This window comes from Rhea americana, unplaced genomic scaffold (genome assembly GCF_003343005.1).
Source record: "Rhea americana isolate MKP2758 unplaced genomic scaffold, rheAme1 scaffold_2, whole genome shotgun sequence".
In the NCBI taxonomy this organism is placed as follows: domain Eukaryota; kingdom Metazoa; phylum Chordata; class Aves; order Rheiformes; family Rheidae; genus Rhea; species Rhea americana.
Window position 1 is genome coordinate 12,518,743 of NW_028186149.1, and position 10,243 is coordinate 12,528,985.

The window sequence follows — 10,243 nt, forward strand, 5'->3', positions numbered from 1 at the left end:
TTTTTAATCTTAAAGCTTAGCATGGAGCCGAAGCTCTTTAATCCTTGGCCTCACTTTAAGGACCAGATCACTGCAAGATTAAGGAAATGGTAGAAAGCCTGTTGCCTCCAAATCAGCAGGTGCTAATCTAATTCTGGCTGGTAGTAAAGGAAGGTCAGTGGCATATAATATCATTCAAAAAAAGCCACTGTGAAATAGTGTGTGCTATAGGTTCASTTGTTGGTAAAGAACAAACTGAATATGAAAAAAAAAAAAAATCTAAAATTATCACCTAAAACTATCTGGCCTATAGGCACTGAGTGGGACACCATGGAGATACTTCCGTGTCAGAGAAATCCACTGCTACAAGTAGACTGCTTTACAAGGAATTAATTTATTTTAAGGAAGCAAAAATGATGCTGCTAACCAGCATGAAATATATACATTAGTGAGTTAAATTTCATAAACACTCTCTGAACAGTATAATCTTTATATTTGTAAGATAAAGTAAAGCACAAGTAACTCCGACTCTTTAATTAGCATAGGYGTCACTCAGTCACCTGCCAGCACAGTATTTTGCTTTGTTGTTTTTATAACCTTTTAAATTCATTAAAAATGTCTATATGAAAATAGAAAAAAAAACTGTTGCTGAAAAGTTCTGCTCCAAGTAAAATATTTGTTACCAGATCTGTGCACATCCTATGCCCAACACTAGTAAACACTAGTAACCTTTCTCCTTGACAAAAAATCATTAAAAGAGAAAATTAGAAATATCATTCTTTGCATGCATACTTGTACAGTTATGGAAGTAAAAGCACCATACAGATTCAAAAGACTTTAAAGAAGATTTCATATAGAACTTCCAGCCTGAAATTCCCTCTGGCACTCCTCCATACTGCAGGCTAATATGTCAACAGTAAAGCTTCAGGAGTCATTTTTAGTTTCGTCAAGCATGAGAAGGGCATGTGAAATTGTCTCACTAGGGCGGAATATAGTTAGCGGCACTCTGCTCTCCCAAAACAACTAAGTTTGAAATTCAGCTGATAAGCATTTTTAAAGATTATTAAGAATTGGCTGATACTAATCACAAAACACTCACCAGAATGGTAAAGTGAAGTCAGAATAAAGCAAGAGATTTATAAGAAAACATTACTTCCTCGTAAGTAGAATAGTACAGCTGTCACATTGTAATAAAAGAAGAAAGTATTTAGGGCATCACTGTTCTTATCTGATGGACCTTCTTCTGCTTAATCCTTGTAAATTGTTCTTAAGCGGATGCAAATAGAGTTAAACAGGATAAATAGGTAAACAGGATGCAGATATTGTTAGATGTGTTTAATAAACCTAAAAAATATACAAAAGATATAAAACAATCATGATTGCTTTAAATAATYTTCAATGTTATTACCTGAATACTAATAAATGCTAAAGAAAATCCAATAGTAAGTGGTAAAAGAATTCAGCTCAATTTTCAGAATAATTGAAGCCACCTTAACATGCTGCACTTCACAAAAACATCAAAATGATCATTTCTTTTTGCAACCAACCAGTAATTACTAGCAGATTTTTGCAAGAACTCCAACATGCCTCTAGATGGCACATAGCTTATTATTCACAGGTGACAAAAGCATCCAGACTGTTACCTAAATTACATCATTTATATCAGCCCACATTTGTAAAGAGTTTTTAAGAAGTTTTTTAAAAATCCTGACCAAACTTACCTACTGAACTGCACTGCAGTTAGGTCAATATTATGGAAGTTGCTAAGACATCCTTTCATATTCTTAAATTTGCTGAGTTTACAAGCATTAAATAATTGAAGGTGGGGGATACTTTACATCTATRTATCTTTATAATTTTCAAATGTGGGAAAATGCACTAAATATGACACAGAGACAGTTTCTCATATGTTAATAAGCATTCCAGAAAATATTTTTTCAAGGAAAATGTCTACTTAGACAGACTCCTATATTTTTATAAGGGAATTCATCTTATTTATTTGCATAAATACTTCCAGAAGGCATTCAGTAAGGACTAGGAGATGTAAGTGTTGACAACCACAATGAGTCAGAACAATCGTTACATTTGGAAATGCTGCTACTTCAAGCAAGGTCTTACGATACAAGAGGGCTATCAGCCAGAAAGCACCAATCTTAGCAAGCTATATGTTTAAAATCTCATTGTTTTTCTTTGCCATACGACTATTTTAGTTTTTTTTTTCTCTTGAGCACTACCTACAGAGATAACGTAGATGCTGTGGCAGTCCTACAACAGTTTCCAAGATGTTCTCACATCAATAGCCCATGACATAATGGTGTCATATAAGACAATTCAAGCAAATGAACGAACCAGAAAGGAGTTTTAAAAACAGCTCAGCAAATGTGTTTGCCATTCAAATTATAAAGCAGTACCATGGTATACTTCTACCTATATTGAATTTGCAAAGAGCTGTTCAGCAGCCAATTTCCCATAAAGCCACTCCAGAATAAAACACAAAATCTTTATTCTTGCATAAAGGGTAAGGTCAGGAGATCAATGTGTAGCTTCCAGCTGTAATATGTAATTTTCAGCTGAGACCCTTCAGAATAAAATATTAGTAGGTATTATGATTTCTTCTAAGGAAATGTAGAGGGTAGATCCTGGACTTTGTCATCAGCCTGGAGCCTGGCAGCTAGTAGGTTACAAAGTATTTTCAAAATCTTGCAGCAAACATGGCCTTTTGCCAGCGAAGCACTTTAGAGTTTAATCTTATAAGAAGTAGCATCAAAAAATCACTGAAGTGCCAGCTATCTCAAAATATAGGTGATTTAATCTTACTATGAAAGCATTGATTTTTGTGCTGAATGCATTTACACATGAAATGTGTTTCATAAAGAAATAAATAATATAATATTTTGGTCCCATTTATCTATACAACAAATAACAAAACCCTGCAGAGACCAACGGGTTGCTACTGTGCCAGTGCGTGCCTTTTAGCACTGAAGTAGATCCTCACAGAGATGGCAGATCTGCAAAGGCTACTGCTTTTCTTTTGCTTGTTTTCTGCRTGGCTGCTAATAGGCAAGACTAATAACAGGCTATTGAGATGTCTGGAACACACACTCTGTTTCCACCAGGAACTCCCTTGCATTTGTGGAATCCAACTTGCTACAAGAGTTTTCCACAAGACCTACGCCAGCATCGCTACTAAGCGCTGGCCCTCGTGCCCTCTAGCTCCCTGTGTCGCTCCCCAGCCATCCTCAGMGGGGCTGGGAAGGGAGCTCTGTGCAAGGGCAGCACAGATCAAAAACCTCTCCAGGAACTGTGATAGTCCCTTCAGTTGCCAAATTTCCCTGCTCACAAATGATTTCATTTCGTTACATGCAATGTTTCATTTGAATGAGAATACAGAATGAATTTTCAGAAGTGGTACTGACTAAATGCAGTCTCTGAATTTCAACAAGAAGCTCTATTAAAGCTTTTTTTATAAAAGGAAATATCTAAAGGAAGATCTCTGCATAAAACTACAGTCTCCCTAGATCAAGCAAATGAGAGATTCTCATTCTCAAGTAAGTGTTTACCATTCTGAAAGGACAAGCTCTGCAGAGACACAATTTAATTCAAAAAAAAAAAAAAAGTATTCTCTCTCTCATATCTCTCTATGAGGTCTCATATAGCTCTATCTGAGAAAGAAAAACCTGCAAGAATACAAATCCAATGCAAAATATCTATGGAGGTCTGTGAAAACGCACTAGAACCTAGGAGGAGCAGACTGAACTGTCAGAATCACTCTGAAGAAAACAAACTACAATGGAGGGTCAGCCGAAGAAGCCATTTTCTCAACATTATTAGAAAGGTAATTTGAATATTTCTCCAAAATTAGTGCATATTTATTTAAAAAAAAAGATCAGAAAGAGGTGCTTATGCCAAGTTTGAAAGAACTAAAGATTCTATGCAAAGGCAAGCAGAAAGTATCAGGCTTTCTAACATCAGAACAGTTCTTGACATATGCCAAAGCATGCAAGTAATTCAGCTACAAAACTGTCCTTATTTCTGTATGACCTCCAAGTTATTTATACGTTAACTTATCGAACTTATCAAATAAAATATTTGATTTAATACTGAAAAGGCTATTGCATTCATGGCATTGTTTACACAGCCTCAAAGCATCACGTGATAAGATAAAGCACACCAAAAAAAATTTTCTTTTGAAACAAAGAATTTAAAAGTAGTCAATGATTCACTTCCAAAAAAATGCATCTTTTTGACTGTTTACTATCATATGAACATATCCTTTTTCTTTGTAATGCTATTTATTGCCTTGAGCATGAAACATATAGCAGCTGAATCCCATATGAGTACCTTCCTGAAAGAATGAGCTAAATACTTCAAATCAAAATAATCTGCAGATGAAATAAGGTTCTATTGAAGATGATGACTAATACTCCCTCTGCTCCAGATGAAAACTATTTATAATACTCAGAGTACATCTGAAGTCACGTCTGAAGGAAACTATCATCCCTATTCTTTGGGGATAATTAAATGAGATTCCTAGAGCAAAATTTACCTATAAGCAAAATTTTATAGATACATGCCCGTTAAAACCTATTCTAATTTCATTCATCTTAGAATATCCATTACATACTTAACTTCAGTATGCATAATACGCAGATGTGGGGTTAAAACACTTAGACCAGCACTTTCTAGAAGCGATATCAATAAAATTAATCTCTAGAACATTGTAAATTTGGATGTTCATTTTTAGATGCCATGACAAGGCAGGAAAGCTTGTAAACTGATCAAGAACACACTCTGCAAAGGGCTTGTTGATACCCTGTGCTTTGTGAGCAGCAAGCACTCCAGCATGTGACAGTCCCCAGCTCTGCGGCTAGAAGAGAATGTGGCTTGATGCTGCAGGACCTCTGCACTGCAAAAAAACCACATGTGGCAGCCAAGCATGCTACAGCCCCTCCTTACCCCTCTGCTGGTCAGCACTGCTATTCCCTACACAGCTTTGCTATGAGTGGGTGGCTTATTTCAGCTCCGACCTGATGTACCTCTGATACGCAGCTGCAGGGGAAAGATCTGGGAAACAATTCACCGCTGAACTGCATCTAAAAAGCCAAAAACTTTGGAGAACAAATGGAGTGCGCTGGGCCTGCTCCTGCTTTTGCGTGCAGAGGAGTTATAGACTTCAGCCACAGTAATGCCTGATTTACAGCAGTCTATATAGGAAGAGAATCAGGAATGGGACTGCTCATTCTTCATATGGGAAAACCCATGTGAGGGAAAAAAAACCCAAAACACAAAAACCTAGAACCAGAATTGGCTCAGAAGATCCACAGTTACTTATTTCACACCTACCTGAATCAACAGCTTGAATCTGGGATGTGGGCACATTTGTAAATCCCACTCTTTTGTAAATCATTTGTAAATCCCACAGCTTTGGACAACAGGAGAAGCTAGTTTGAAGTAGTATTTGACAGGTTCAGCTACTGGGCAACAGTGGCAACAAATCATAATGCTGTTTTTTGTTTGTTTGTTTGTAAACAACCACCACCACCACCCACCTTTCCTGAAATGCATATAGGTTGTCATGTCCGTACCACCTTCACATTACTCTCTTCAGATTAAACTATTCACTAGAATTCTAGAATAAATACCCAATTCTATAATGGGTATTAACAAAAGCATAAAAAGAAAACATATAGCACGGAATTTAACATTTCCATTTTCTACATGGGGTCACAAGAAGTCTGAGCATTCAGGTAGCAAAAGAGGAACAGGGAAAACAGCTGTTTGACCTGCTGGCTGCCTGTTTTTGGAGTTCTTGAAAGAGATATGATTAGAGATACACCGGCAGAATCTTGTATAAAAAACTGCAGTAACTGCTCATATCTCATATATCCAGTTGAGTCTAGCTAGCTCCTGGCAATAATAATTAACTACTTTTTAAAGGTATAAAATAACAGGGAAAATAAGACACAATCTTCAAGTTTAAGTAGATATTTTTTCTTCCTTCTATCAAAAAACTTCTGGAATTTCCAATTTCTTCAAGATTCTGGTATACAGCTGTTCTGCCTCTCTTACATTTCTGCATTTTACCATATGGTGACCATGTTTTTAGGTTTTTATGTGTGCACATAGGACAGGCAAAACTTATTTTATTTCATAAGAGTTTGGCTTTCGTGAGTAAAGCTATGGGATGCATTGCATTGTAGTTTTAAAACTGATATTTTGCAGTCAAATATTCAAAGAAAAACACCTGGTCACTCATGCTTTGATCACCTACCCAGAAACACTTCATTTGCTTTCCAAAGCCTGAAGTAATTCCACACCCCTGATCTGAGCTTTTCAGGAAAGTTTTCCCATCCACATCTGCACTGAAGATATTAGCTCTCAGCAGTGAATTTCTCCCCAGTGCTTAAGGATGTCATGGTGTCTATTCTTTGCATTCCTTCAAATTAAAATTATTTTGTAAGAGAAATATTCAGCTAGGCTTGGAAACTCTGTTTGTAAACATATTGTGGCATTCATGAAGGGCAGTGGGTCTGAGAAACCACATGATGGGGGTAATCCCTGCAACACCTGGATTCACATGAGAACTGATCCTAATTGCATATGAAAATGAGGCACTTCTGCTGTACTCAAGGATCCTATATACACTAATAACTTGCTTTAAAAATTATGAGCTACATCTTTTGTACCTTAAGGAGAAAAATTAATCCATTGGCCTAGGATATGACTAGATTAAAAAGTACTCTCTGATTTAACTAAGATAACAATATTTGTTAAACAAACCCATTTGACTGATTTTTATGATTTAAAAGTAAATGACATTCCATTTATATTTAATCAAACAATTTCTTACCTCAGGACCTGGAGGACCCAATGGCCCAGGTGATCCAGGATCTCCAATCTTTCCCTTAAAAGAATCCAAGCTATTAGGTATTTGATAACAAATTAAATTTTTTAAACCACAAACTCTTATTAAGATTTCAAAAAATTACCAAAAAGGAAACCAACAAAACAGTTGAGCTGACTTTTCTATTAAATAGGAAATTTTATATTACTTCTCTTTGGATTAAATTAAGACTCATTCTTCTTCATATCTCACTGAAGTCACAATGAATAAAATGCAAATTAGTTTTATCTAAATAAAACTGGGAGGTTTGGGATAGCCCAAATATTTGTATAAATGACAAATCTGAAACATATGGCTGCCTTCATAACAAAAAAATTGTAAGTTATTTAAAAGGTCAGAAAGTAACTGTTATGAGTAGTGGCTTACATACTTACCAACATACCTTAGCTGCCCATTCTTAGCTAAAGAATTTAATTGGGCCCCATCCACATGTTGTAATGACTCCATATACACAAACACTGACACACCTAAAAAACTGACCAAAATATTTCTCTAAATTGTATCTGCTCTTCCACATTTTTAAACCTTTGTTGCTGCTGCTGCTACTGCCATAACTGTGTGCTCCTTACGTAAAATTCAAGCCTAAGTTGGAAAAGCTTATATTTTTAATATAATTGTTTGCTCATTTCTGCAAAGTTAAACACGTTACTTGTAGAACTGAGGTCTCATATCTCATTTTAATGAAAGCGAAGAAGCTATTCACATTCAATTTGTGATTCAAGTCCACCGCTTCCTAGGAAAGGGCTAAAGCACACGTTTGTCTTTAAATGCAACAGGGTCATATTTTTTCATGTAAGGGTAAGCAAATTTGTACAAGTCTTGCAGRATCAAGGTTTACACTGTAAGTTATCTAGTACAAAATAAGAGGGTATTTTATTGATTCTAAGGAACTATACCATTTAAGACAGCCACATAGGTTATCCAATGGTGGTTTCACTTCACATATGAAAGCTGAGACTGGAGTGATTAATCCTTTAAAAGCATTAAGTGTTGACTGCTCTTAATTATACACAGAAAAAGAGGCAGCGAAAAATTAAAACCATGAAGTCAAATAACAAGAATCAGAAGCTCAGGACTGCATTATTAGAAGGAAAATCATTAACTGCTTTATTTTATGTTACAGGTAACATCAGACCCTTAAGCTATGTCTTAACATTTTGAAATAGGTGCCTCTAAATTACCTCAAATCAGTAAATACTATAATACATGAGTTGTAATGACTCTCATCCCTGTGCAAAATGACTGGCCATTATTTTGAGATTTCCAACACTCTGCAAATTCATCTAGCCCAAATGGTCATCTGGGTGGCTCCCAAAGCTCTTMGTGAATTTGGTTCTAGCATTACCATGATCTCTAATCCCTGAAAGCGACTGCCACAGAATGTCAAAGGTCATAAGTAATTCCCATATTAAAATCTGACATACATAATATATACTTTATATTATAACTCACATGTCAGGATCTAAGTCACCAATTGTAAGTCACCAGAAATAAAACAAACTTAAGCCTTATTCTTTGTGCATTTTGATATAAGTGGCTTCTAGAGAATTACATGTGGCCTAAATGTGAAACACAGAAATATCAAATATAACATATAGTGGTAATACTGAGAGCAAAGTAAATGTTTAAACTTACAGGAGGTCCTGGCTTTCCTCTGATCCCTGGGGGCCCTGGTAAACCAAGAGCACCCTGAAAAAAGAAAGCTATTAAATACACATGAAAATGTATCACTGCCTTATGTTGGAAGCAATAAATAAATTGCTACATTTTGCCATCCAAAGCAGGCTTCAAAATCATTCTGTGGAATCTGAAATGAGTTCAGCAAAAGAGTTCAAAGGATGTGCTGTTTTACTGACTTCTTCTGATGTACCAGTCAAAGCAGAAACAGAACACTTGTTTGTCTCAGTTTCCAATCAACCGACATGCCAGACCATGGGCTACTGCTAACTAAAGCTGGTCCAGATGAAGTCCAAAGGAAGTCTCAGGATCAAGGGAAAGTATCTTGTACAACAGCTTCTGAGCAGGTTTCAGTAGGAAACAGATCACACCAAACTTCTTTTGGTTGATGCATCTCTGAACGTGGCAGCCAGAATCCTGCTCATGCCCTTTACCTGGTCTTGACTACTTTCCCCAATTGAGTTTTAATTAGCATAGCATTAAAAAAAAAATTTAATGCCGTGGTACCCAGTAATTTTTACTACTGCATTCTACTTTTATGCAACTGAGTTATTGCACTTCAAAAGACTCAAAAGCCTAAAGAAGTGACTGAAATTGGACAATTCTGTAAAATAGTGCAATTATAAATTACCTTGTCTCCTGGGTACCCCTGGTCTCCTGGCTCTCCTGCAAGGCCATGTTCACCCTAAACAACATATTATTTTATACAAATATATGCATGTAGCTTATAGCAGTGTAGTTCTCAAAATTAGAGAAGGAGAGAAATAAAATCAGTGCTTAGTATTGAAAGCTGTAGCACAGATCTTTGAATAGCAGTGCAAGATGTTGCACTRCAGCACCAAGTCCAGCAAACCCTACAGACTCAGCACTAGACACTGTTATGCTCAGTAAGAAGGACCCTATCCAGAAGTAAGCTTGCCCAAAGGATTAGATTCTAGGTCTGCACTAGTTTATAAAAAGAAAAAGCAGAAGAGAAAAKAAAAATTGAAGGCTTTGTCAAACATGTTATTTTTCTCAAGTTTTGATAAAGGAAGTCTGACAAGACTGTATCTCTAGGATAACAGAAATATTTAAATCACCTTATCACCTTTCATTCCAGGCTGTCCCACACTCCCTGGAAGACCCTATTAAAGTGAAAAAAATAAAAATCCAAAGTTTGTCCATAGTTTGRAAAGCAGTGAAGGCACCTGGCTGTGGGAACATTTCACACTGTACCGTTGGCCCTGGAATTCCTGATGGTCCACTTGGTCCTACTGGCCCAACGCCTCCCTAGGAGATAGCAGAAAAGGTGACTGCATTAAATGTTTGCTGAAGTGTAGTAACTTAGAGACTGGTAATACGATATSGTGTTTTCTGCACCACAGACAGAAACCAAAAATCTTTGTCAGTCTAATTTCTTGGGAGAAAGTATCCATATCACAAGTCTTCCACCAATATGGTTCCCATCCACATCGGCAGTAACACCAAAAAGCAAGCTTCCCTCTTCTGAATATTATGAATCCATGGCAATGTAGAATAAGGAACTTCTCCTTTCTACTACAGCTGCACATTCAGCGGCTAATCCATCTCTGTCTTTGGGGTTGTGTGACTATAATGCTTGCACTATTCTGCGAGCATTAAATTTGGCTTAAAGAAATTATTCTACTGTGAATAGTGACAACTCTAAAAAAAAAAAAAAAAAAA

The 10,243-nt window shown here is 36.4% G+C and overlaps 1 protein-coding gene across 2 annotated transcripts in view; it reads right to left on the reverse strand.

The window, feature by feature from the left end:
• COL24A1 (collagen type XXIV alpha 1 chain) overlaps positions 1-10,243 on the reverse strand; it is a 145,650-nt gene that overhangs the window by 77,974 nt on the left and 57,433 nt on the right. For both annotated transcript variants that reach the window (XM_085303507.1, XM_085303505.1), the window contains 5 exons: positions 9,776-9,829; positions 9,640-9,684; positions 9,192-9,245; positions 8,519-8,572; positions 6,830-6,883 (listed from right to left, as the gene is read on the reverse strand). In XM_085303507.1, coding sequence (XP_085159633.1) covers positions 6,830-6,883; positions 8,519-8,572; positions 9,192-9,245; positions 9,640-9,684; positions 9,776-9,829 — 261 coding nt within the window. The remainder of the gene's footprint in view (positions 1-6,829; positions 6,884-8,518; positions 8,573-9,191; positions 9,246-9,639; positions 9,685-9,775; positions 9,830-10,243) is intronic.